The 27,026-nt window shown below is 45.6% G+C and overlaps 1 protein-coding gene across 1 annotated transcript in view; it reads left to right on the plus strand.

Moving 5' to 3' along the window:
* Nucleotides 1–27,026, plus strand: part of RAPGEF1 (Rap guanine nucleotide exchange factor 1) — an 84,234-nt gene that overhangs the window by 31,455 nt on the left and 25,753 nt on the right. Inside the window, exons 2-11 of the mRNA XM_040083002.2 lie at nt 161–300; nt 4,557–4,735; nt 7,430–7,586; nt 11,952–12,040; nt 12,410–12,562; nt 13,923–14,046; nt 15,277–15,460; nt 16,000–16,515; nt 22,769–22,971; nt 25,398–25,556. Of these exons, the coding sequence (XP_039938936.1) occupies nt 161–300; nt 4,557–4,735; nt 7,430–7,586; nt 11,952–12,040; nt 12,410–12,562; nt 13,923–14,046; nt 15,277–15,460; nt 16,000–16,515; nt 22,769–22,971; nt 25,398–25,556 (1,904 nt within the window). The remainder of the gene's footprint in view (nt 1–160; nt 301–4,556; nt 4,736–7,429; nt 7,587–11,951; nt 12,041–12,409; nt 12,563–13,922; nt 14,047–15,276; nt 15,461–15,999; nt 16,516–22,768; nt 22,972–25,397; nt 25,557–27,026) is intronic.

Consider the following 27,026-nt stretch of genomic DNA (forward strand, 5'->3'; position numbering starts at 1 on the left):
GGTTTGAAACATAATACTGAGCTGCAGTTTATTAATTTTCTTTATCGTGTTCCGCTCAATAAATTTACGTGGTGCAAGTGTCTTCCAGATAATGCTGTTACACGAACCTGGTTTCAACGTATTTGCCCTAATCCAGTAATGCTTTTCTGTGTCTTTCTAGATTCTGAGCGTTCCCATCTCACCTCATTCACCATGAAGCTGAAGGGCAAGTTTCATTCACCAAAAATAAAGAGAACACCCTCCAAGAAAGGAAAGCAAGCTGACCTGACAGTGAAAACACCGGAGAAATCAGTGAACAAAGTAAGTGAAGGCTGTGTTCTGTTTTCCTGAGAGTTTCTTGCTTCCTGGTGCTCAGATTGTCATAATGTGGTGTGTGAATTTGTCCTCTGCATCATTCTGCAGCTCAGGGGTCCTCAGGGTCACTTTATGGTTACCTATAAACAGCACTGTGTAGTATTAAATCAAGACATGTGCTTCCCTTTGGAGAGCACGACGAGACCTCCTTCCACAAGCATTTAAACATCTCATCATGGAACGTGGTGTATGGCCTGACACATCCTCCCCACATGCACACCCTGTGGGTTATGCTTACAGCTTCCAAAAAGCTGCTTGCTTTTGGGGTGTGATCGTTTTAAAAAGCCCAGACCTAGGCGAGCACATCCTTGAAGCTGGTCCAAAGATGTGCTCAGTCTCTGGTGACACCAGCAGCGAGAGTCACACAGGAGGGTTCAAGCAGCTGCTGATCCAGCACAATGTTCCTCAGACCAAATGTACTCCAGGTCCTCTAAGAAATGAGGTCACAAACTGATGTGTGTTATCTCCTCTCCTGTTGTGACCTGATTATGTAGCTGGAGACTATCTCTGTGACAACACCGTTGCAGTCAGTTTTCAAGTACAAATCGAAGCCAGAAGTGAAGAGCAGTTGAAGTTGTTGAGGATAATTAAACATCATTCTCAGCTGTTAAAAGTCTCATCCAGTGTGCAGCGCCAGACATGCAGAATTTTTCAGATTATCTCTGCTGAGAGTTGTTGTGGAGTTACTGAGAGCAGCCAGCAAGATAAAGTTTTCTTAGGCTGTGTGACTTTAACACCCAGAGAAGTCTCAGCAGCGCTTCCTCACCCTGTTCTGCACCATCAGGTGGAGGACGATGAGGGTTTTTTCCCCAGGCTGTAGGATTTTTCCCCAGGAGGCTGTGGAAATGCTTTCTAGGGAGCCAAACACCTTGCATTGCTGAGTGCTATTTAAAAACAAAATTTAAAAAACCCCGAACAAAACAACAGCGAGAATACTCCTTGAAGGCTTTTAATTCCAATGATGTTTCAGGATGGTATCTTGAGATAATTTAGAGGCCTTCCTTTAAATTGATATGTGACCACATTAAATACATTAGGAAATGAAGAGCCCTTTTCAAAATGTGGTCTATAGCAAATGCATGTTAATAATAGATGAAGTTTTTGCTTTTCTATTTTTTCCCCTAAAAACAGTGCAAGAGGATTTACTAATAAGTCATGCTGGACATTAAAACCAATTTTTATGTACAGAGTAGGATTTTTTTAATTGGAAAACGAAACACAATATTTTTTATTACTGTACATGATTATTTAAGGTGCATTCATTTTTATTCTGCAAAATATTGTTGATTTCTGGCTCATTCCTTACCTTTTTTAATAGCTACTGTCCAACTAATCAATTAGCTGGATTTAGTCAGCTCATTAGCTTTGTGTGGAGGGAGTGGGGAAGGGGATGTGTCTGGATTGCCTCCAGGTTTTCTCACTGGAATATAGACATCAGTTGACAAACGGGAGATCTTCTGTCAGAAGGCTCACTTGATAAACCAAATATCATCCTTTTCTCCCTCTGAAGTACTTAAGATGCTATTTTTGTGCTCTTGAAGTAGATAATCACTGTAGAGCAGAAATAGCTCTAAATAATACTAAGAATTAATGTAAAATCACGATGTGTAAGCTGAAGGACATGCTCAGCTCATGGAAACATCATCATCTCCTGTTCTTTATATCTGGATGGGGGCAACACTGGGGGAGTTCTTTTCAGAGCCTCCTTTTGTCCCCTGAGCCCTGTCTGTGATTCTTATCCTGTTACAGGAACAGAAGTGTCCTTCAGTGCTATATACAGACTTATGATAGGTTTTACACTGCCAAAATGTAAGGAAAAAAAGGGATGATTCCAGCTTTTGTAATTGGGTGTATTCTGTACAGCTCACTGTGACCCCTTCTGGGTCATCTGTGTCTCATACATGATGCATTTACAATTCGATTATTAAGGGAAAATTTCGGAAATCCTCCAAAAATATCTATATGTGTCAGGCAGGGAGTGGAGAGGAGATGCTGTTTTGCCTGAGTTGTAACTTTTTCTCATTTAATGCCCAAAAGAGAAATGGGTGGCTTCCCCATCCTGGGAACTGTTCCAGGGCAGGTTGGACAGGGCTTGGAGCAGTCTGGTCTAGTGGAAGCTGTGGCAGGGGGTGGAATGAGATGAGATTTCAGGTCCCTTCCAACCCAAACCATTCCAACCTACACACACCTACATGTGATACTTTTGGACCTTGGGAGAGGATTCATTAAAAAGTGCTCCTGGGGAATGTCACCCAAAGAACTAGCAGGGGAAAAAAAAAACAAAGGGAAAAAAAAGAAGGGCTGTGTCCCAGACAGTGTCCGGTGGCTGGATTCGCATCGCTCGGTGTGCTCTCAGCGGAAGGATTTGTGTTTCCAGTTGTCATTCTCAGCCCTGAACTCTGTCAGGCCTGTCCCTCCTGTGCACCAGGAGAGTGTTTAAGCTGTTAAGTCACAAGCCTTTCTACAGGAAACAGTTGTTGAATGAAACCCATAAACAGCCATCGGAGCAGGAACTGCCGTCCACATTTTTTCACTTCTGTTTGAGAGCTTTGACTGCTGGACCATGGTCGTACTTACCCAGGGAATTTAAAGACTCTTTGATCCCTAAAATGTGTGATCATTTCATATGAAGTGCAAAGCCTTCTTGGGAGAGGCTCTCCATAGATTAATGGTTGGACTCAATGATCCTAGAGGTCGTTTCCAACCTAAATGTTTATATGATTCTATATCCTGGAATAAACTGTGCAGTGGTGAGGGCACATCCCTGCAAAATGGGAAATGGCTTTTTTTTTGTGTTGCCAGGATGCTCCTCATCAAGGGAGTTCAGGGCACTGTGGGCTGTAGATCAGAACTTGAGGTTGCTGGCAAGAAGCGTTGCCCAAAGGCGAAGCAGCAGCAGATTTCGGGCACTGCCCAGATGAGACGGAAAATGACAGGGTGGTTTGTAGTTCTTGGATTGGGACTTAGACTTCTGCAGTTGGACCTAGATGGAACTTAGGATTCTAATCCTTTTATGCAACTGGCCCCAAATTACTAACCAGTGCTGCCTATAAATTGTTATTCCTAAAACCTTTTGGGCCGCTGGCCTGATTTGGCAGAAAAGCAGCAGTTTAACAGCTGACAAGAATATGGGGAGCCCACAATGCCCAGAGGTCATTAATTCTTGAAGCTGAATTTACTGAGGAGATAATGGATGAACTCTGACTCTGCTAAGCTCTCTGCTCCTTTCTAGCAATGTTCAGTAGTTAATTTAAATCTCACTTAGAAATTACTTGTGGCATTAAAAGTCCTCCAGGCATACTCTTGTAAACTTTTAAAAAATATCCCTGTCCAGAATGCCATTGAGGTATCATGTATCACTTCTGAATTTCGTCCTCTGGTGCTGGTGGTGGCACGAAAATCGGTGACCACAACTCAGCTTTATTCCAATGAATTGTTCCCTTCTGCAACATTCATTCACCAGTGCCAGAACTTAGCTTTTACAGTTGGTCCTCATGGAAATTGAGTTCTCTTGTTCCAGCAGCATTGCAAAGTGATTTGAGGATGGAGGCTCATCAGAGTGGAGTTTGTTTGAATGTTTTCATGTATTTTACAAGAACATGTAGTAATTGGACAAGGGGGGTACTGCCTTTAAATTGAGAGAGGGCAGGTTTAGGTTAGATATTAGGAGAAAATTCTTCCCTATGAGGGTGGAGAGGCCCTGGCACAGGTTGACCAGAGCAGCTTTAGCTGCCCCATCCCTGGAAGTGTCCAAGGCCAGGTTGGATGGGGCTTGGACAACCTGGGATAGTGGAAGGTGTCCCTGTCCTGGCAGGGGGTGGAGATGGGCTTTAAGGTCCCTTCCAACCCAAACCATTCTGTGAAATATTTTTTCTTTCACTGTCCCAGTTTAGGGTGTGGGTTTCAAAGCAGTGTCCTTGATTTCATCAGTGGTGCTAATCTTAGCCTAAAACTGATCGAGACCAGCCTTCAGTTTGGAATGCAGGTATTTCTGAAGGTTAAAGTGTGGGTGTAATCTTGCACTGACTATTCCTCTGAAAAAGTACTAATTCAATTTAAAAGTGTTTGTGCTAAAAGGGTTTTTTTTCCACTCCTCCTGGATTACACCTCAGTGTCACCATATTTTGAGTTTGTTAAAAGATCCCTGCCCTTAAAAATACTGACATTTTTACGTCTCTCCCCTTTTCTTCCCTCCTCTTTAGAATGTATCCTGGCTAGAGGAAAAGGAGAAGGAGGTTGTCAGTGCATTGCGCTACTTTAAGACTATTGTGGACAAAATGGCAATTGATAACAAAGTATTAGAGATGCTGCCAGGCTCAGCAAGTAAAGTGCTGGAAGCCATCCTGCCCTTGGTGCAGACTGACCCACGCATCCAGCAAAGGTGAGTGTCCTTCTTGGATTTTGGGACCAAGACAGACCAACAGGCTCCTTCTTAATCTGAAGAATCCCAGTGCAGGAGATGCTGATGTAGCATGACTGCTGTTTTTATTAATTACGTGGTGGTTTTCAGACATCATTTAAAAGCAGATTCCCTGCTGTGAAGAAGCTCATGCCATAGAAAGATAAAGCAAATCAGGCTGCTGGCGGAGTGGAGGAGGGGATGGTTCTTTGCATAAACTTGGAAATTTGTCATTTTCTAGAGGGAGATTCTCGTCAGATGCTATTTCTGTTTCTGCAGTCCATGGTGGTATCCTAAAAGCTAGCAAATCCAATAGCTTCACCTGAAAAAGGAGTTTATCTTCAGAGTAATCCTTTTTTTGTGCTCAGTTTATCCACCCTGATACTACAAAAGTCTGAGCCTGCACTCTTAACTGCTTTTTTGGATTTTACTGGATCAGATACAGAAGGAAATAGACGTACTTCAGCAGATTAACCCATCCAAGTTCATTCCTGCTGCACTCAACAGATTATTGTTTTATGTTTTAACAGATTATGTATATTATGTTTTTACCGGTTAGGCAGTGGGTTTGAAGCCAGGAAAGAAGTAGAAATTTGCCAAAGCCAAGCTCAGCATGGATTATAAGAATTTGTGGTGTTGCCAAGCCATAGAGATATTGTTGGTGTTCATCCCATGGATGCTGGAGCAATTGACTTACAGAAAACAAGCAAACATTGTTGAATAATACTGGAAGAGCAAAGTTAACACGGAGAAAAGCACAGAACTAAGCAGAGAAATGCAGGTGTTTGGTTCCTGAATTCCTGCCAGGTTTTGTGCTGTCCCTGTTTGTTTTCCCATTAAATATCTCCAAATTTTTTTCTTTCAAGATGCTTATTTCAGTGCTGGCACAGGGAGGGTTTATAATGTAGTTGAGGTAGCACTGGGGTGCCAAGTACTTTGCAGACAGAGATGTTCAGCTGTGTTTGGCCCCAGTGCTGAGGCCAGGGCTGCTTCTGGCAAAAAGAAGGAGATGTGTGAGTATCACACCTGTGGCTGGGACAGGTAAGATCCAGTTGAGGTTGGATCTGTCCAACCATAGTGAGCAAATCTGTTAGAATGGGAATGTCCTCTACACAGTGATAAGTCTCTCTTTCTGGAGACAGTGTGCATTAAAGCACAGGTCCCATGTCCATGCCTTGCTTAGCCTCCCAAAAAACCCAGAAGGGGATCTGGCTTTCTCAACAAGCTGTGTCCTTCTCTCCCTACCTGTGTACTTCAGTGGCAGGACACAAAGGGATGATTCTGATGGCAAATCCCCCTCAAGAAAAGTGAGCAAGACTTGTGTCAGTGACAAAGAAAGCCCTACAATTATTGTTGGACTTCTTTTTACTTTAGGGGAAGCATTCGCATCAAGGAAAAAAGTAATTAAATCTTGCACAAAATGGGCTTTCAATTACTGCCTCCTTAGAAGGAAGCAGACTGAGGATTAATGGCAAAGAAATCAAAGCTTTAGAAAGAGATGGGGAAGGGCCCCATTTCAGAAATATCTCCTTCCAAGCTAATTTCATTTGAAATTAGATCAAATGGCAAGCAGCAAACGTTAAGAAAAAACCCCAATCAACGACCAAACAATCAAGTCCTTGCCATTGTTTGTATCCCCTGGTTGTAACTTGACAGTAGTTCTTTCCCCAGTCCTGCAAACCTCATTCACCTAAATCAGCTCATTGCAGCTCATGGGCTTGATTCTTTTCTCACAGATAACGAGGTTACTGGAGTTAAGCCAATGTAAAATGGATACCAGAGAGAAATGGGAAGATTTGGAACAACTTGTATCAGTAATGATTGCAAGATTACACCTTCTCTTATCTGTTTATGGTTTTGATGCAGTTTGAAATTGATTTAACATGACAAAGAATTGCTGAAGCGTTGCCATCAGCAGTACTGTTAACACACCTTGTTTAGTAATGAAGTCAGTGTTTTCAGAATGGCCAGGAAAATGCCTGGGAGCACTGTTGTTACAGTTAACTTTTATTTAAAGTTGTCATCCTTCCAAAACTTTTTTTTTTTTTTTCCCCTTCAGAACAATAGCTTCAATTCTGTTTCTCATTAAAAACAAAACAAAGTAACACCCTTCCTCTTTCAAACCTGAAATTCATTCAGTTCAATTTCTCTACAGAAGTCATTTTAATTACATGTTTTCAGGCGTTATAAACAGCGAGGCAGTGATTTGTAAAGGAATGAGTAGAGTCAGCTCTCAGTGATCCAAGGTGGTTTTGGGGAGAGCTAATAAGGAAGAAGGATAATACTGCAATAACATAGCTTAAACTTAAATGTAGGGCTTAAATACTTACATTTAAAGTTAAGGCATAGGATGGAGCTGTAAATTAAGATGGAAAGAATGTTATTTTTAGCATTGCTGTGTTAACCTGCATCCCAGATAATTCCTTCTGATACCTGGGAATGAGCTGTTGATGGTTTGTACCTTCAGACTGTCATCATTTGCTGCTAGAGAAGGGGAGAGCAGCTGCACTGGAGGAGAAGCCTGAGCTTTGTCACCCACTCAGCACAAATTCCGAGTGTCAGAGAGCAAAGCAGCGAAATGCACAGTGTGAAACTCGCTCTCAGTAACGTTTGATAACGTCTCCAAAATTTCTTTTTGTTCTTTTTTTCTCACCTGCTCCCTCTCCTGCTTTGCAGTTCTGCCATCTCATCCTGCTACAGCCGGGTGTACCAGAGCCTGGCCAACCTCATCCGCTGGTCAGATCAGGTGATGCTGGAGGGGGTGAATTCAGAGGACAAGGAGATGGTGACAACAGTGAAGGATGTCATAAAAGCTGTTCTGGATGGAGTCAAGGTACCTGAGACAAATGTTGTAAATTTTGTTATAAAGAGTGTATAATAATGTATTTTAGAAGAGATCTGTGTAAACTAGGTTTTTAAGTGCAGGTGAAACATGAAGGTCCTATGCCTTCAGTAAGCCACCCCTTAAATCAACTGTTCCATAAGTTAAATGTTCCCTTTTGGAGTGTTGGTTAGAGACTAGCGCAGTTTGGCTCTGAATGTGAACTTCTGGCACACTCATCCTGGCATCTGGACGAATTGGAAGAAGCAAGGGATCTTTATTCAGCTTGGTATTAAATTTTCAGCAAGTCATTCCCAGTCTCCCATGCAGATTATAAGATGTGGTTTGCACATTTTCTGTCTCAGCAAAATAAAATGAAAATGCTCCCTGTCAGTCCCCACAGAGGGTGAAAGACTCCAGGTCCATCTTTTAAGCAAAATTTCAGGGGATTTGCCAGTGATACATCACCACTCTAAGCAGCTGGATTAGGGCGTGGAACAGGTGGTGAGTTAAATTCAGTTTTCTGGAGATGTTTTACATTGCTAATGGAAACGTTTAACAGAAACCTTTGTATCCATTGTCTGACCTGCCTGTAGCATTCCCTCCCTGTTCCACCCTGGAAAAGCTGTTGGCTTTCCTTCTGTCTCCTGGTCAGGTTCTTGAACCCATTATTCCTGTGTCCCAGGCTTGTCTCTGGGCTGATCCCTCCTCACCTGTCCCAGCACTGTTGGTAAAAGTTTGGTTGATGTGGGCTTAGGGCACCAGTGGACAGACTGTCATATCTCCTGGGAATCTTATTTTGGAAACTAGAGGAGGTTAAATCTCTTTCTAGAGAAGGGCTGAATCTAAAGGGGAATGTTTAAATCAGCTACACAAGGAAAGTTGGGATAGAATTTTAAGAAGTGCAGCAGGTATTTTACCTGGAATTGTGGATCAAGAACAGGCATCTTTCACTGTACTATTCAGTTTTATTAAATGGAGCCAAATGCAAAAATGAAGTGGATCTCCCAAGCTTTGGCTGTCACATTTTCAGGCCTCTTGGTTTGATGTCTGCATCTTCTGGATATCTCTTTACTGTTACTCAAACACAGTTACTAAAATCTGCTATTACTTTATGAGCCTTTCAAATAAATACCTTTGAAACAAATCATTTCTATCACCTAGAGAAGATGGATTTTCTAGGATTATTTTGCACAATATGCTCTTTAACTTTAAGCTCCACATTTTAAAAGTAAAGCTGGTCTTAAATTTGCACAGCAGGAGAAAGGAAAAGAGTTTAGCCTAAAACCTCAGCTGCCATTAGCACTGGAATTCAGCAGCAATTTGCAGGATGTGAAAATCAGTGCTGTGGCATCTGAACTGTAATTCCCCAGCAAATGGTGAGTTATCACTGGCTGAATCTGCACCATCCCAGGGAGAGATGTGTTATCCCCAGACGTGGAACAGAGTTGTGTGGTCTCATTGCAGGAGATTTGGACACACATTGTTCTTTGACTGCAGGCAGTATTTAAACCCTTGGTACCTGTTGCCTTTCAGCCAGAGCTGTGTCCTCTGTGGATTGGGGAAGGTTTGGGATTGGGGAAGGTCTTGGATGTCTGCTCATGAGGCAGCCCAGACTGGGAGCAGCATGAATCTGTCCATGCAGTGCTGAGCCTGAGCTCGGCCCCGCTCAGCAGCGTGGCTATATCAGTCTCTGCTTTGTTTTTAGACTGAAAGTTATTTTGGCCTTCAATTGGAGCTGGCTCATGTCTGGTCAGCCTTAGAGCAGATGTGTGGCTGTCTGGGGAGATGGGAGAGTATTTGCCCATCGAGAGGTCAGCATTTGGAAGCGGCGTGTTTCACCTCCTGCGCAGCAAGGAACGAGGTTTATTTTAGAAAGGCCAAGCCATGTTTCAGATCTGGAAGCAGAACTGAGAAGATGGACACTTCTCTCCACAGCAGAGCCTATTTTGTTTTTCTGGCAGATCACACAAGGTCCACTTCCACATTTCAGTGCTTACTTCTTTATTTTCAGAATTAAGCATAAAGGAGACTTGTTCACCTCCGTTACTTGATATTTTGATCTCAGGTTTTAGGGCTTTGCTAGGCAGGAAGAAAAAATCCTTGGTTTGATTACATAACTTCTCAAAAATCCATCTCATTGTGGAATTTTCAGCTTGCTGAAGTAGCATAGTTTGTAGAGAGGCTTTAATTATCTCTAATTACTGCTGCAGGAATCTCTTGCCTTGCTGATAAGAAATAGCATAATGTGCATCTGGCTCGGTTGTGTGCAGATTACCTCTGTGTGTATGCTAAAGATTTTTGGCTTGATTTCCAAATGCGAGTTCTCATTTGAGGGTAGCAGAGAGGAGAAACATTCAGGGTCTGGTGATATTTGTCAAAGCTGGAAGGAAAACTGATCCTCTCAGGTAATTGCAATCATGCATTGCCTTGGTGCCTCTGCTGGAAGGTGCTTTGGGTTTTTTCCCCCAGTTGCAATGGTTTGAATAATTCTGCAGGTACTTTTGAGCCAAATTTGATTGATTTTCTCCGGTTTTAACATACATTCCCATGTGATAGAAAGCTGTGTCCAGCAGGATTGGCAAAATAGGAAAACTGATGACTTCAGCCCTCAGTGTCCGGGGCTCCTCAGCGCTGCTGCAGAACAGCCTGCAGTGTTGGCCTGGCCTTGGTGCAAGGTGGTGAAGAGAGGTCAGGAAAAAAAGACATTACACTTGCCCTTCCATAGCCTTTCAGGGAGATGTTTGAGTATTCTGCCTTTTGGTTTGAATGCCCATACATTTTATTTCCTTTATTGTGCTCCTGCGCATTTGCAGTCCTCGCTGGCCGCTACCCCAGAGGCCCACAGGGTCCAGCCCTGAGTCTGTTAAAGTGCATGAGGATCTCCAAAAACCTTTTCAGCGGTGGAATTTTGTCCAGAGGGCAGAAAGGTGGCAATCCCTTGTGTCATCACTCAGCCCTATGATATCAAATGCAGCCAAAAGAGTCAGGTGATGTTACTCATCAGGACACTTCTCAGAACACACTGTTCCTCACCAGGGCTCTCTGTCCCAGCAGGGACATCTTCATCATTTTAGTCCCTGGGGACATCTGTTAGTGCTCCCCCTTCCCTCCCTCTGTGTGGGATGTTCCAGGACAGCTTCTGGAAAGCCGAGTGTCCTGGTTTTGGGTAACGCCGTGTGCGTTCTGTTGGAGCACCAGCTCACACCAAGAGTGCAAGCAGAGCACGGAGACCAAAGTCAGCTGTGGTGGACACTTGGATGGTGTTTGCACCTTATTCTTCTTGTTGTGTGTGTGTTAACCCATGGAATTTCAGCTTTCAGGAGAGCCTTATGTAAAACTGCAGAACTGGAGTATTTTCCTTCCTCAGAGGAATGGTGGCAATGGCATTCATTGCAGCTACTGCACTGACAGAGCAATGCCAGTTGTTTCCAAACTCCACAGACAAGGACACAAAGATGATACTGGAATGATGTATTTCAGACTGCTTTAAAAAAAAAAAAAAAATTAAAATTGATCCCTTTTAGTTTCCTTTGTGTAATATGGTGGGGAACCAATAGTGGCAGGAAGCACTGCCAGTTTTCCAGCCTGCCTGTAAGAGGGGCATGTGTCTGTACGTGTGAGCAGATCTATTTGTCAGCCTCAGACATCCATAAAATGTTCTCTCCATCTTTCTGCTGTGAATGATTGTTGCTTTGACTGCTGGCAGACAGAGTTCAGGATTATCATGCCCTTATCTCTTTATCCAGAGCCTTATCTGCCTATAACAGATACACTACAGCAGCTCCTTGAATGATTAAGTCTTCTCTTGCTAATGTGTTAAAAGGTGGCTTCAGGGGAAGCAGGCCTTTTAATAAAAGTGTTCACTGTTTAGTTTTTAGTTGGGCATTTTAGGGAAAACTTGCTTTTTGAAACAAATACATTCTTATTTATAAAATGTAAAGCAATTATTTAATGTTGGTTTTGGCTAGATGAAGCATTCCGCTGGGTAAGACTGTTTTGTACTTACATCTGTGTATGTAAAGCAGATTTACCATTATCTAGGGTGTTGTGTGGATTGGAACACATTTGTGAGATAGAGGAAAGAGGAAGCACAGCAAAAAGACACACGTGGGTTTGTGCAGAATCCCCATGCAGTCAGGGGTAATGAACTTCACTCAAATACTGCCAGAAGTTCCTCTGGCTGTTCCTTAGCAGCTGTTCTGCATCATTTGAGCGGCTCTGTACCAGACAAACCCAGCTCAGCTCTCTCTGTGTCCTCGCCATCATCAAACCATAACCAAGAGTTTACTGCAGTAGCATCCCTTTGTGTTCTGGGATGTTTAAGTGCATTCAGCAAGTAGTGATTATTCTCTTTTTCTTCTCTCCATCCATCAGGAGCTGGTCAAACTCACGATTGAAAAGCAGGAGCATCCCTCTCCCACAAGCCCAGTTAAACCCAGTTTACCAGCGTGTAAATCCGACAGGTGGGTCACTGACTTCTTCTGTGGGCAGGACTGATAACAGAAGGCGTAATTTCTGACTGCTGGCAGTTGAGTTAAATCACTTCACAGAGGGTGGTGTAGTGTTCTTTATGTAGCCCCCCCATCCATTTCAGTAGGCTCACTAAAAGAGAATATGCTATGATAGGAAAGGCACTGAAATCTGGCAGTGAAACGTCCCTTTGTGCACACCGAGCTCTGCATAGACATGGAATTCCACCTGCAGATGCAAATTCTGCCTTCTGCTCTAGGTGTCTGTCTGATGGCACATGATTTAAAATAGGTTTGAATCTGTCAGCAGGCTGCGTTCCAGCTGTGGTTTGTGATCTACAATCTGTGTTTTGCATGTTGCAGCCCATCAGAACTTCCCCTTACCGACCGGGAAATGGAGATCCTCAACAAAACAACTAATATGACCCAATCCAACGAGCTGCTGACTGACTCCATGGATGAAGAAGTTGCACCTCCTAAACCCCCTCTGCCCAGCATTCGTGTGGCAGAGAACAGGTAATACTGACCAGCCAGCTGACTGAAGAACACCAGTGCCTCTCATCAGCCTGTTGGTTTTTAAACAATCTTGCAAAATGTGCACCAGAGAGGAGGGTTAGTGTTGCTTTTGAATTTCCAGTCCTCCAGAGTAATTCTTCTCCGCTCCTGGACTCTGCTTTGTGTTCTGTCTCTCTTATTATTTTTTGTGTCTTTTCCTTCTTTTGATGTGAGGGTAGTGCCATGCCCTGACATCCACGCATGAGAGGCGTCACGTAAATCTGTAATAACCTTACATAAAACTGTGTGAATTCCACACTGTACAAGTGTCTTGGGCTGCTGTGTGCAGTGGGAAATGCTCCTTTAACCTCGGGGGCAGTTACCAATCTGTCCTGCACAGCCAGGTTTTTGGGCTTTGCCTGTCAGCTTAAGAGTGAAAGCCAAGAGTGTGTGAAAAAAACCCTTGAGCCTGGTTGTTCTTACCCTGTTCTGTGAGTAACCACATGAAAGTTTCTGTGTTCTATTTTGAGATGGAAGAGAAAACCCCCAATTTGCAGGTTTTTGTATGTGTGTGTGTGTTGTTTTTCTTCTCTTCTCTGGTGTTAATGTCTGGTGTGAAAAATATGTGTTGTGTTAATTTGAAAATGCGGCATCAAGGGCTGTGGCTGTCGTTGTGGCTGACAAAAAGAATCTCATTTCTGTGTATTTTATGAATTCTAAAAGGTTACATAAAAATTTCCTGGTACATTCCAAGAACAGGCTATGTGCGCTCTTGGGAACTTCTCAGGCTTGATGACTACCAGGATTACGTGTCATTAGAAGCAAAAGCTAAAAGTCAAAGGGTTAAACTCTCACAAGTTACTGCAAATGTGTGGGTCTGATACAGATTCATGGCAAAACATGGGGCCCTCACGGTGCAGGTGGTGAGAGCAGTTCACCAAGAAAGCAAAGGCCAGAAAAGAGAATTTGCCTGTCCTGTAAATTCGTGAAACTTTGAGCATTTTTCAGACCGGGAAGGTTTGAGGAGACGGAGGGACTTCTGTGAATGGAAACAATATTTGGGCCAACCAAAACAATTAATTTGGATTTTCGCTGCTTTTACGAAGGAATAATTACCATGCTAATTAGCTCCATTAAAAATACTTTTTAGAACAGCATTTGTTTTCGTTTGAGAAATAACCAACCTCAAAAAATAAATCACTTAACAGGACCTTACCTGTGAGAGTATTCTTAAATCGCTATTTTTACTGGCTACATTTTGCTGAATAGCTCCTGGCTGACGAAAGCTTTCTGGAAAACAACTTGTGAAGCATCTGAAAATCCTTTTTTTTTTTTTTTCTGGAAGAGTGATGGAAGCATCAATTCCTGTTGTGTCTTGCAGCCCTCCACCAGCGTTGCCCCCTAAAAAACGTCAGTCGGCGCCTTCCCCAACCAGAGTGGCTGTTGTGGCCCCCATGAGCCGAGCCACCAGCGGGTCCAGTTTACCTGTTGGGATCAACAGACAGGTAATGGCATAGCCCCTTGGTGGAAGCCAAGGGAAACATGCTGAGAGCTGGAGGAAAAGCTCAGTTTGATGCTGTGACCTGCAGCCACACGGATCCCTGCACGTCCCTGCCCGTCCCAAGCAGGCAGCCTGCACTGGGAGCGGCAGTGGCAAGAGCTGCAGTGCCATAAATAATGTGAACAGCTTAATTTTGGGGGTTTTTTTTACAGCTTTGTTGTGTTTAATTAACAAATTGCTGCAAACTTTGCTGCCCTGAGCGGTAGCAGAGTGTGAGGGTGGGAGCGTCCAATAGATCAGGGGACAGCAGCTGGCTGAGCTCCCTGAGATCTCAGCAGGCTTTACTCACAGGCCAAGGGAGCATGTGGCTGAGTGAGATCAGAAGTCACAATTTAAAACATCTTTTAACTCAAGCCGTAGTGGGAGCTACTGCTCTGACTGCTGCTGGTGCTTTGGGGAATTTTTTCTGGTATAAAAATGGGAAAGTGGTGTGTGTGTGTGTGTGTGTGTGTGTGTTAATCACATTCCATTTCTTCTGTTTGTCTGGGGTTTATGAGGTTGTAAATGGCTGGATTTGCTTTACCCATTCAGGAACTTACTAGCTCAGCAGTGAGGACCTGAATCATATCAAATTACACAAAAATCAAATCTTGTCCTCATCCCCAAAGCCTCAGCTCTGGCTTAGGGAGCCTCTGCAGCCTTTGGCTGACTCAGATAAAGCTGTGGCCACTCTTCAGTTAAAACTGCAGTCACACACAGGTTGTTCTGATGGAGTGGGAATAGTTGAGGGTTTCACTTACAGGTTAATAAGCTTGAGGTAATTTCTGAAATGAGACCATAGCCATAGGCACAGAAAGTTGTATCTCACTGTACTTTATTTTCCCTTTGCATGCACCTGAGGTAACCAAGTATTTGCTAAAGCCACAGGTATGTAATGAGAAATTCCCTTGTCTCAGTGTCATGACAAGTCATCAGACACACGTAGCTGTGAAGAGCTTGGTCATCTTCTCAGCATCTCTAAAGTCCAGTGTGGGCCACAGCAACCCCTGCTTGAAATCGAGAATCCACAGAGCCCCCTGGCATGGACTGTTCACCAGATCAGAGGGTTTCTGTGTTCTCCATCAGCTTAGAGAGATCTTTGCTCCTCGAGCTGCATCTTCCTCACTAGCGAGCTGCCAAGAGTGAAGGTGATTTTTTTTGGGTTTTTTTAATTTGTTTTTTTTTTGTCCTGAAGGATTTTGATGTTGACTGCTATGCCCAGAGGAGGTTGTCAGGTGGAAGCCACTCCTATGGAGGGGAGTCTCCTCGCCTCTCTCCGTGCAGCAGCATCGGCAAACTGAGCAAGTCTGACGAGCAGCTCTCCTCTCTGGACCGCGACAGCGGGCAGTGCTCCCGCAACACAAGCTGTGAAACCCTGGGTAAGAGGGGCTGTGGGGCCCTGGCCCTCTCAGTTGGGAGCTGAGGTGCACGAGTTGATGGAGTAAATGCACTGAACTTGCAGCTGCTGTCTTGGAGTTGCTGCAGAGCTGTTCTGTCAGAGAGGAAAAAGCCCAGGGGAATGTGTTTCCCTTGCTGTAGGTGATGGTTCTCAAACTCAGTTCAGCTCTCTAGTGGAATGTTTTCTTCATTTCAGCCCTGTCTGCAGAAACGACAGTCCTGGTAGACTAAAGCAGTGTTGTTTCTACATGCTAGGAAAGAAAATAAAGATATAAATATGACACGTGTTATTCGTCTACCTATTGAATTTTTGTTATTTGTTTGCTAGTGTAAAGAATTAATTATGAGTTTTATGGAGTCTGGGTGTTACAGAAGGTGTAAAAAGATGGTCCCAGCTGCAAGGAAGTTGCACTCTGATTAAAATGAACTGATTAATTAACTGATAGAATGGGAGGGACAGAACTGAGAAGGGCTAAACAGCATAAGAGAGAAACTAATCCATCATTGTCTGTTTTGCCAGATCAATCGGATCACTATGATCCAGACTATGAATTCCTGCAGCAGGACCTCTCCAACGCTGATCAGATACCTCAGCAGGGGTCAGGTGCCCTCAGCCCCTTGCCAGAGTCCTTGGGTGAGTCTGGCTCCCCTTTCCACGGACACGCTTTCCAGCTCCCGCAGGGCAGCTCTCCTCCTCCGGAATTCCGCAGCCTCTCGGGAGCAGCGCAGCCGACAGAGACTCCCCCAGCTCTGCCAGAGAAGAAGAGAAGGAGTGCAGCCTCCCAGACTTCGGACAGCTCGGGCTGCAGGGTGTCCTACGAGAGGCACCCCTCCCAGTACGACAACATCTCCGAGGATGACCTGCAGAGTGCCGTGGTTGTCTCCTCAATGCCCTTCACGCCCTTTGCTGCTGTTTTGCCTTTCCAGCAGGGAAACTCTTCAGCACCTGAGGAATTCATTACTGATTTTGCTGCTCCAGTTTCGAACAGTGACCCAGAAAAGCCGCCGCCTCTGCCGGAGAAGAAAAACAAACACAGTAAGCAAGTTCCTGTGTTTGGGTTTTACTTTTACCCCGCAGTTGTCGCGCTTCTGATGGTCGCTAAGTAGCGGTGCTCGTGGTGATGCTCTTGTTTGAGTGTGTCAAAAGCTGATAGTCGGTATCAAAGACATGGAGGGGAAACGTCCGTGCTGTGGTGGGCAGGGAGTGATTGCTGGGGCCAAGATAGCTCCAGGCCCAAGGGATCTGGAATCACGCAGCATCTTCATTACTGTAGTGGGACCGTGTTGCTTCTATGTTTACCTGAACTCTGCCGTGCAGATCTTTCTGGTTTGTTCTCCCTTTTAAAGTCCATTCCTTCCCCCCTTCCTCAGTTTTGTTTTCCCACTGCAGAGAAGAGTTGGGTCCTCTCCAAGAGCTCGGAGAAAGGATTGCTCTTCTGTCCAAAACCCAGCCTTGCCTTGCCAGAGCAGTTGCTTGGCAGTAGGAGCACAGTCACCCACATAGCTGTGCAAGACAACACTATTAGCTGCAGTCCAGTACTGCTGTTTTGCTACAGGATCTCATTTCCTTTGGATGCCTGAGAATTTCCCACATCATTAAAACAAGCAGCCTCTAAAAGCAAAGGCTCCTGTCCCCAGCCAGGCTCCTGGCACACCAGGGCTGACCACATCTCAAGCTCACAACCTTCTTCTGATTTCCTTAATGTTCATGGCTGAAAAATGTGAAACCTCTTGCCAAACAGGCAGCCACAGTGCTCTGCCAGGGAAGGCTGTGGGCTGCACAGTGAGATGCAGCAGACACTGGTTTGCAGTTCCCTGGCTGGCTTTGCAGCTGTGTGTTGCATGAGGGGGTAACGTGTACGGGATCTGGGGGAAGAGAATTACGTTGCATGGCTGGCAGCCCGAGAGAAGAGCTGATTTCAAAGCACTGAGTTGGCCTTCTGGCTCCTTTCTGCAGTTTATAGACTTCTCAGTGGGATTGATTTTTGCTCAGGGAGGTTGTGGACTCCCTGTCCCTGGAGGTCTTCCAGGCCAGGCTGGCTGGGACTCTGAGCAACCTGGCCTAGGGGAAGGTGTCCCTGTCCATGGTAGGGGGGGTTGAAACTGGATTCTTTAAGGACCCAAACCAGTCTAAGATGCTGCAGTTCTGTGGATAAGGTGGGAGTAAGAGGGGTGTGTGGTGTCAGGGTGTATTCTCTCCATTCCTGTGTAGTGCATTCTGCCTGCCACTTCTTTAAAAATATGCCTTGTCTAAAAGCATTTCCATTATCCCTAAGTAACCAGTCCACATGGGAATCCCTCAGGGATTTTACTCAGAGCACAAGGCTTGACCCACCTGAAAGTGAGGGTCATCCAAGTGTCCCCATGTGCAGGAAATCTCTTTTGTTCCTCTCTGGTACTCCAGCAGTTAAAGACCCTAAAATCATCTAAAAAAGAGGCTGAGATGGTTGGTTTTGGACAACAGAAAGGAAGTAAAAGGGCACAGCCAAAGGTGGTTGTTACAGCTCGTGCTGTTCAAAATCCTCAGCTGCAATATGAGCTGCCAGGGGCTGTGATAGTAGAGCACGTTACTGCAGGATCAGAGCCTTGTGCATCTGCTGTTACTGATGAGGGATGGCTCTTGCACCTCTCAGGCTGGGGGGATGCAGGGAAATGCACCTCTGTGCTCTTAGGCAGCTTCAGTGGAGGGGAGAGTCCTGGTGAACCCAGGGTAAGAGGCAGTTGGACATTTGAAAGAGAGATCTGAGCTGTTTGCTTGTGTCTTCAAGCCCCATGTCTTTGTTTTCTGGTGTCACAGAAGATGCCGAAGAGTTACTTGAAAACAAGTTTGAAAGCAAACTGCATTATTGCCTGGGCACAACTTTAACCTCACTTACCAAGGCCTTGTGTGAATTTCCCTTGATGTTGGATTAGAGTTCATTGTAATCTGGCACTATCAGAAATTTTGGGAGTATCGATCAGACTGCATTGTTAGGAGAGGTAGGAGCTATTACCTAATTTGTTGTCAACTCTGATGATTTGATAAAGTATCCTTGCTGCAAAACTTCCTGGTGGTAGTCTTGGGGCTGATACCTGACCGCTGCAAGTATTTTAGTTGCATTCACTGAGAATTTATTTTGGATTGTTTTTACTCCACACTACATCACACCACAGATTTGTGGTTGCTAGTTTTACTTTTATTTTCAGCATTTAAAAGGCCAGTCGAATGTTACTCAGTGGTGACACCCAGGATACTTTTTGCCCAGAGGGTGATGCATATAGATATTCTTGTGTAATGACACAGGGCTGCTTCCACAACCTCAGCAAGCTCCTGGGATCTGGAGGAGATGCATGGATTTGTTAAAAAGACCCAGAGCTCACACAGGTGGGACTTGGTTGTAGTGCCTTTGTCGTGGGTCCTTTTGGTAGCTGGCAGTAAGCGTTGCAGCAGAGACACTGGTGGTATTTTTATGGGTAATGTACAGAAGATCTGCTTCAGTTAACCTTGTGTATTGCTGGGAGCTGTGCTCAGAGGGACCTCCAAGAGTTGACTTCTGTATAATTTAAACAGGGGAGTGATAGGGCTTTTAGTCTGGCATGAGTTATGGTTATTTTACTGTGCTGTAAGAGCACATGTTACTGTGCTAAGGGCAAATTACTCCAGACTTCTGCTCGAGCGCCGGCATCGTGCTCCTGCTGAACAAGACCCAGACACGGAACAGCTTCTGCCATTAAGAGCCCAGAGTCAGAAATAACACGATCCTTTCCCCAAACAGCTTGGAAACTACTGGTGAGGCACTTATTCATGTTTCCCTCCTTGTCAGTGGGAACAAAACGCAGCCTGGTGCCCAGTGAGCAGCTGGTATTTAACTGCAGGAACCACGCTGAGGGCAGGCTGGGCTTAGCCAGCGGATAATGCGAGCTCTGTGAGGAACAGCTCTCCTCCCAGAGGTGACAGCAACGACTGGCTCATTGACCTTGACTTCTCCAGCGAGCTGCTCTGTGGTATAGCTTAAGAATGTCCATTATTTTGGCTCTTGCCCTTGCACACAGGTCTGTTGTGCCTGTGCAGGGCCCAGCTGCCCACAGCGCCAGGGTCGGGCTGAGCTGTCAGTGAGCTCTGCAGGTGTGCCTCACTTTACTGCGGGGGTACCTTAGTGCTGATCATCTCCTAATAACCCCCTGAGGCTCCAACAACCACTGGTCCTCTCCTGCAGCGTTGCTGCCAGGAGAGCTGGCTCCTGGGAGAGCAGTACCTGCGACTTCTGCCATGTGGGCAGGACTGGTGTGTGCTGGAAATCCCTGAGCAGCTTCAGCTCCTTCAGAAACAGCAGCCAGGGCCCTGCAAGCAGATTGCTGGGAAGGTGCTCCTAGCCTCAGCTTGAGATTTCATGGTTTTTTTAAATTTCACATATTTTCTGTCTGGGTTAAGGACTGACATAAACTGGGCACGTGGTGGGAGAGGTTTTTCTCTCACGCCTCCCTTCTCTCCCGGGGTGCTGCCTTGAGAGTGTCACTCCACCCCAGCTGCTCACTGGGGAGTTGCAGCCCCCATCCCTCCCTCTGCACAGTTGCTGCAGGGCGTGCAGCCTGAACTGAGCTGCTGATGTAATTTCCCATCTGCTTTTAAATTTCTGCCTTGTTAAAACCCACAGCGGAGAGGAGAGAAGACCCTTTGCAAACAGGAGTCCTGGGAGTGCTCTCTCTCTCTTGCTCTCCTGTTCAAGATCGGCAGGATTTTAATGATGCCTATTTTGATTTGCACCCCGCAGTGCCAGGTTTGTATTTCACCATCCCAACTGTTCTTCACTTTGTCTGAAAACAAGGATGACAAAGTAGAGGCAGAGGTGTGCTCACCTGCCCAGGACTAGTTGTAACAAGCCAGGCCAGGGAGCTGCCATGACAATGGATGCGTTAGACCCATAAAGAGCTGAGATAAAAGAGCTCTTCATTATTCCCTTGCAGATTGAGTTAAGGCTCCCGACAGCATTCAGGCTCAGTGCCCTGAGTTACAGTGATTGAATTTTACCCAAGTGTCTGATGTGATGCCCTTTTCACCAACACTTCTGAGTTGTGGTGTCATTCCGGTGTTTGGTGCCGTTCCAGGAGCTCACAGCTGTGGATCCCCAGTGGTGTCTGCAGATCTGGGTGTGCAGTGGAGCGCTGCTTTTGTAGGTGACTCAACCTGCAGGGCTGGTCTGGATTCAGCACTGTCTGCTGCATTATGCCAGCACTGCCAGGCCTGCCTTCTTGGCTTTTGTCCTGCTCAGCTGATGAGCTCTCCAAATGTGGTCCTTCCCTCAAGCTCTTGTCCTCTACGCTTCTGCAAGGACTCCTGATCCTTAGTTCAGTTTTGCTGCTAGAGAAATATCTTTCATAACCCTCCTTTAGATCTTGTCCATTGAAGCTGTTGTATGATTCCAGAGCACCTTAGCCAACCGAATCACCGATACTTGAACAGACTATTTTAGTAATTCTGTATTTCCTACACCTTCCCTGTGACTCCAAATAGAGACAGTATTTTCAGAACATGCTTCTTTTCACTGTGAGGTGGTGCTGGGAAGGAGCAGGGAGTCTGAGGGAGGAAGAGGGGCAAGGCTCAGGTGGCAGGGAGAGCTGGAGCTCTGAATTGCAGCAGCTTTGGCAGAGCTGTGCAGGGCTGGCTGTACTGCAGGACATGAGCAGGTTGTCCAGTGGCAGGACCATGGGGTCACAGGATGGGGACAGCAGGTGTTACCGGTCAGGACTGAAATCCATCAGCTCCATTTCCTGTGCTCCCATTGCCTCGACCTAGTTTGTTGTTTTTTTGGTTTTTTTTCATTATTTCTTTTTTATCTTTATTCTGTTTTTTGGAAGAGGGTTATAATTCTTTTGGGGAAGGGCAGCTGTGTTAGCTCCGCTTCCAAATGGAGTTTAAAATATTAGAGGAAATCTGAAGAAAGGTGCCCAAGACAGGTGCAAAGCAGCCCCTTCCTGCTGACACATTTGCAGGGCTGCATCCTGTTTAAAGGCTGGCCTGGGGTTCTGCCCTGGCAGGTGAACAGAGGGCTTTGCCTTGCAGCCAGTGTGGGAACCGGCTTCATGATGTGCAAATCCTGCATCGTGCTCCTTGTGTTTACAGCTCTCACTGAAGTCATCCCCTCCTTTCAGCTGTACAACAGGAACGCCAGCAGAAGCTGAATAATTGCCACCAAATGACCAGATTTTACAAAAATTGACAACTGCTTGTTTATCAGGAGGAAGGGAGGGGTGATCACAGTGCCTTGTGCATGACAACGTGTTTACAGGGCGGCCTTGCTTGTTCCTTCCCATGACACTTAATTACATCTGTTTCCCCTGCTCTCAGGTGTACAGGTGTTTGTTTGTTTTACATTATCCAGTACACTTCTGATCCTTAATAATAGGAGTGGGCTTGTAGTAATCTTTCTGCGGCGTCATCCTCCCCCTCCAGCAGTAAAATATTGCAGCAGTAATTAATCCTCTGTCAGAGCTGCCTAGGCTGTCTGTGTGGATTTTTTTCATGGATTTTGGAAGGAATATTGTACAGATGGAAAGGTCCTCCAGATAAGATTTGATCCCATTTAACATTTCTATTGAGCCACATCTCACAAAAGTTTGTGAATCGGTTGAATTTGAAAATTGGAGCTGGTAAGTTGCTTTAAAAAGGGATGGGAGCAAAGGGTGCTGGACTTTTGAGCTAAGGAGGTAGGAACACGTGGTCAGTGGCACTTGCAGAAGTATTCTGTGAGTATTTTGTACCAGGATTGGCAGTGGCATTTAAAGAGCTGAGGGAGAGGCACGCAGTCTCACAGGTAGGTGTTCTCTGATAACAGTTTTATCAGCTTGCTCCTGGTTCTAGAAATCTTGCTGACTGCAGGTGAGACTTCCTGTAGGCACAAAAATTACTACAGGTTTATTGTCAGGGTTGCATTGTTACACTCCTAAAAAGCAGACTGACGTCATTCTGGGTTTTTTGGTGACTTTGGACGTTAGCTGTTGAGAAATATTCTCAGAGTTGCCATGGACTGTGTGAGGATTTGGGCCAAGCACCAGTAAATGAGACTTCTCAAGCAGCTGTTTGGAGACCTCACTGGTTCCAGAGTATTATCAGCTGTGTTTGTGGCCTGGGCTGGTGTTTGTTGTGTGCTGGCTCAATGGGATGGATATTTGGATTTGCAAGGTGGATGGCAACCGTGTGAGCTCCCTGTGGGCACAGCTTGGGTGCCCTTCCGAGAACAAGCAGCTGCCTGCTGAGCTCAGCTGGGGTTTGCAGGCCAGGGCAGTGAGTGTGACCTCTCTTTGCCTTGCAGTGATGGCCTACATGCAGTTTGTGGAAGACTACTCAGAGCCACAGCCGTCCATGTTCTACCAGACCCCTCAGAACGAGCACATCTACCAGAAGAAGAACAAGTACCTCAGGGAAGTCTACGGGATCAATGACTCCTATATCAGCCCAGAGACCTCTCAAGATCTGGCACCTCCTCCTGCTCTCCCACCGAAGCAGAGGCAGCTGGTGAGTGACACCTCAGGGCCACCAGGCTCCAGGAACAGCTCTGCTCGGAATTCCTGCTCCTGGCTCTGACATAGAGGCGGTGGGAGGTTGTGTCACTGGTGTTACCACATCGTGCTCCTTGGCACCTTGTGAACATGGCTCGAGGCATTTTGCATCATTTTTTGCTGCTTTCTAACCCCACGTTCAGACCGTTCCCAGTAAGTTTTGAAGGTCCTAAAATGCCCTAAAAAAATGAAACGTTCGTCTTCCACGTGGCAGGGCTGAATCTGTGCCAGGCTTGTGTAACGATGACTGCTTGGAAGATTCTGACACACTGAGCAGTGCTGTTTTCAAGAGATTGCTGCACTCTTGTTCCCACTGCTGTTTTGAAATGTTATCAGAGATGCCACTAATAATAGCTGTTTAAACATAAGAACTGCTTTTATGTTGTTATGCACAGACCTTTGGTATAGGCACTGCTTCACTCGTGCGTGTTTCCTTCACGCTAGTCCCTTGTGTGGTTCGGGATTTTACCTGTTTCTCAGGGTGCTGCTGGCCCCCCAGGCTGCCAGCATGGAAAGGCACATCCACACGTGGGTGGGAGGTGGGTTTAACAGCACAGAAAGGGCCTTTTTCCATGTGGGGGGTGAAATCCTGACCTCAGTGATGGCAGCAGCAGTCTTGTTTCCAACCTCAGCGGAGGGTGGGATTTTGTCCCATTTCCTTTTAAGGGTTTTCCTTTCATGTCTTTTCTCTCTCTCTTTATTATTTTTTTTTCAACTCCAACCTGAGGTATTTTGTTTGTATTAATTATCTGATTTGTTCTGTTTAAAAAAAAATTTTTGTTCTGATGTAGCTTACTTAAATTGGCCATGGCATTAACAAAATGGGAGGAAATGTGGGAACAGAGCCGTGGTCTTACCATTGTGAGGGTGACTCTTGCAGTGTTTCTTCATGTTGTATGTGCTGAAGCTTGACTGTCCCAGAGTGTTACTTTTTAACTCTAATTTTGAGATTTGCATAGCCACATTCCTGTGATGTAAGTAGGAGGCCCTAAAAAGATAAAGTGACATTTTTGGCTGAGCTGAACTGAGTATTACGCATTAATTCTTTGTGGGGACAAGACCTTAAATGCTGGCGTCCCTTTTGCTTTGTGGGGACCCCAGAGAGTTTACAGGGCTCATCTCTGGAGGATCAGGCAGCTCCCCAGGGTTTGTGGTGCCCATCAGTGTGACCCTTCCCCTCCTGGAGGTGGCTGCACTTGCAGTGATGTTTCCAGAGGTGGCTTGGGCTGCACAGTTGTGATCAGTGTCTGCAAAGCACAGATTTACTGCAGCCGTTGTGCAGAAGGGAAATTCTGCTCCTGTCCTGAACTTGTTGACTGAAGCAAAGCATTTCTTTGCTTCCCTTTAATCATTACCTGCACAGCCAGGATGTCACTGCTTTGCCTGCTGATCATTCTTGTTGTTTTACAAGCTGATACCATCGAGGTGTTGCTTGCAGTTCCCCTGAAGCAAAGGTTTCTTCAAGAGCAGCCTCCCTCCCTTCCTCCCTCTGTTGGGAAAGAGGTGCAAGCAGGTGATGGCTTATTCCACAATCCCTCTAAAAGCCACCAGACTCTTGTTCCTCTGCTCCTGCAGCCCTGGGAGTCTTTGATTTGGCAAATCAGATGGGCATCAGCTGCTCTAGCAGCAGCGAGTTTTGCTGGATGGACTCCTCTGTAATATAATAATGAGGAAGTCCTTTCTTGTCAGCTTCAGATCTTAATCAAAAATAAGATTACATGTTTACATTGTATGTTTGATTCAACAAGCCTGAGAAAGCCTGAATATACCTTATCCTCTCTCGGTGTCCCTACCATAGGGGAACTCAGGAGAAATTCCTTGCCAGGATTTGTCACTTAGGGTGTAATCGCTGCCTCCTGTGCAATGATTGTGACCTTGGGCTGGACAGAGAAATGGCAGGACGTCACTGTCACCCAGTCTCGCAGCAGCACCACTGAGGATCCATAGCTCACACCGGAGAGGCCAAGTTCCCGATCTGCAGGTTGCCAGAAAACAGTAACAGTGTGCAGGAATTGTGTGCTTGGAGCCAGATCCTCCTTTGGGTATCTGCCCCCATTTCACGGGGAGAAAAGGGCAGCGAGGAGCAGCTTGTCTGTGCTGGCAGCAGCTGGCCAGGGGGAGCAGGGAGGGGGAGGCAGGAGTTCATTTTTTAAGGGATTTGTGAAACAAAGAAGATTGGAATTGTGATTTCTGTCGTGCCTCTTGAGCTCAAGAGAGGCATATTGGTGTGTCTGGCTCTGATGAGCTGTATGAATAGCTGTTTGTTTAGCCAGCCATTATATGCATTGTTTTACAGTTAGCATTTCTTGCCCTTTATTCATCGCCTTTTCTGTGCTCTCTTTCTCTGTGTCTTGTGTCTCCTGCTTTCTCCCCCGTCCTCAGCAGGCCTCCTATGCTGCCTCTTCTTTCTCTTCTGTCTCCTACTGTGTCCAGCCACCTAAAGTGCCCTTCACCCCCGAGGACTGCGGTGCCGCTCAGGGCCTCACTATGTCAGTCTCTAACTCCTTTCTCAGCCGGCACAGCTCCTTTCCTGTGCACTCGGTGAGTTCCCTCCGCTCTGGAACACGTGGGTATTGTCTTACTGCCGATCACTTGTGTGCAAATTCTCTGCTTGCCCTCTCAGCTCAAGGTGGAGGTTCCTTTTGGGAGTGTTTGAACTCCTGGAGTCACCAGCCACTGGGAGAAACGGTGTGTAAATCTCACGGGGTGTAAATCTCACCAAGTATGAATCTCACCAGGTGTAAATCTCACCGAGTGAAGCCAGGGGAGGTGTAGCTTTCTTTGTCCATGTTGACATTTGTGGTGGGGGACTGAGGAAGGGGAGCTGGCCCGTGTGCCCAGGCACTCTCCTGTGACCTCGGTGTGCCCCAGGCTGCACGCTGGAGCTGCAAAGTCTTTCTGTCCCGTTGCATGATGCCAGTGATGTGCATGAGTCAGTTAAAGGCTGACCTTGGGAGAATTAACAAGGTGCTGTCCTCAAAACCCATGGATTTAGTCAAACACGTGGAACGGGAGCTGCAGCTCCTCAGTTTTTTTTTTTTTCCTAGAAAATGGCCTCTACCAGATCTTCCATCTCATTTTTGCCTGTCTGCTTCCCTTCACATCTCCATGCTCCCAAACAAGCTCAGTTTGCTTGTATGATTTGGTGATGGATGAGCAGGGTTTTCTCTCCTACAGCATGAAGGGAGAATGGCAGGAGGAGCTGGAAATAATTTAAATCAAAATAGTATTAGAGCACTGCTTAAATCTCTGATCAGCTGCTTAAATTAAATGGTAGTAATAACGAAGTGTTAATATGATGAAATTAAACTCAACCATGGGATTCCACCAGCTCATCAGTGTGGGGCTCGTTTGCATGTAAAACGATGTGGTTATGCTCTGATTGCCATGTGATGACAACTGAGAATACACTATTTTTGACAGTGACCTGGATGTTTAGTAAATTAGGCTTCTTCTGGAGAAGAGATTATCAGCCGAGACTTGTGAAGATTCAGAAGTGCTCAATTAGTTTAATATTAAATGTTTGAAAACAGTATCCTCCCACTGTGCCACTGCTATCTTCCCCTTTCAGCACTTACTCATTCTTTAAAAATTAGTGATAATCACTGGTCCGAAGAAGAAGAAAGTATTCAAGTACTTTACAAGTAGAGCTACTTCACAAGCCATGAATGAAAGCTTTTGGCTTCCACTTGTCTGAGAGAGAGAGCAGTATCACAGCTTTGCTGCGCAGATGAAAGGGCTGGGGGTGGCCAAGGTTAGTGTTGGCATAAATTTGAGGTAAACGGTTCTAAAATTTGAAGTAGAAGTCCTGAATGGTACAGCTCTCTTACTTGGTAGTGGTCCTTGCAAGCAAAACATGGAACTGTGGGACTAGATAAAAGTACTTGACTATTTTTGATTTAATTGAGAGGCTATAAATACAACTCTGTAATGTTCTAAAAATACATGGGCATTTTGATTTTAAAAAGTGTCCTTGTTGTATTAAATGGTTGCTACCTATTAAATTGCTCT

The sequence above is a fragment of the Hirundo rustica genome, chromosome 20 (genome assembly GCF_015227805.2).
Source record: "Hirundo rustica isolate bHirRus1 chromosome 20, bHirRus1.pri.v3, whole genome shotgun sequence".
Taxonomy (NCBI): domain Eukaryota; kingdom Metazoa; phylum Chordata; class Aves; order Passeriformes; family Hirundinidae; genus Hirundo; species Hirundo rustica.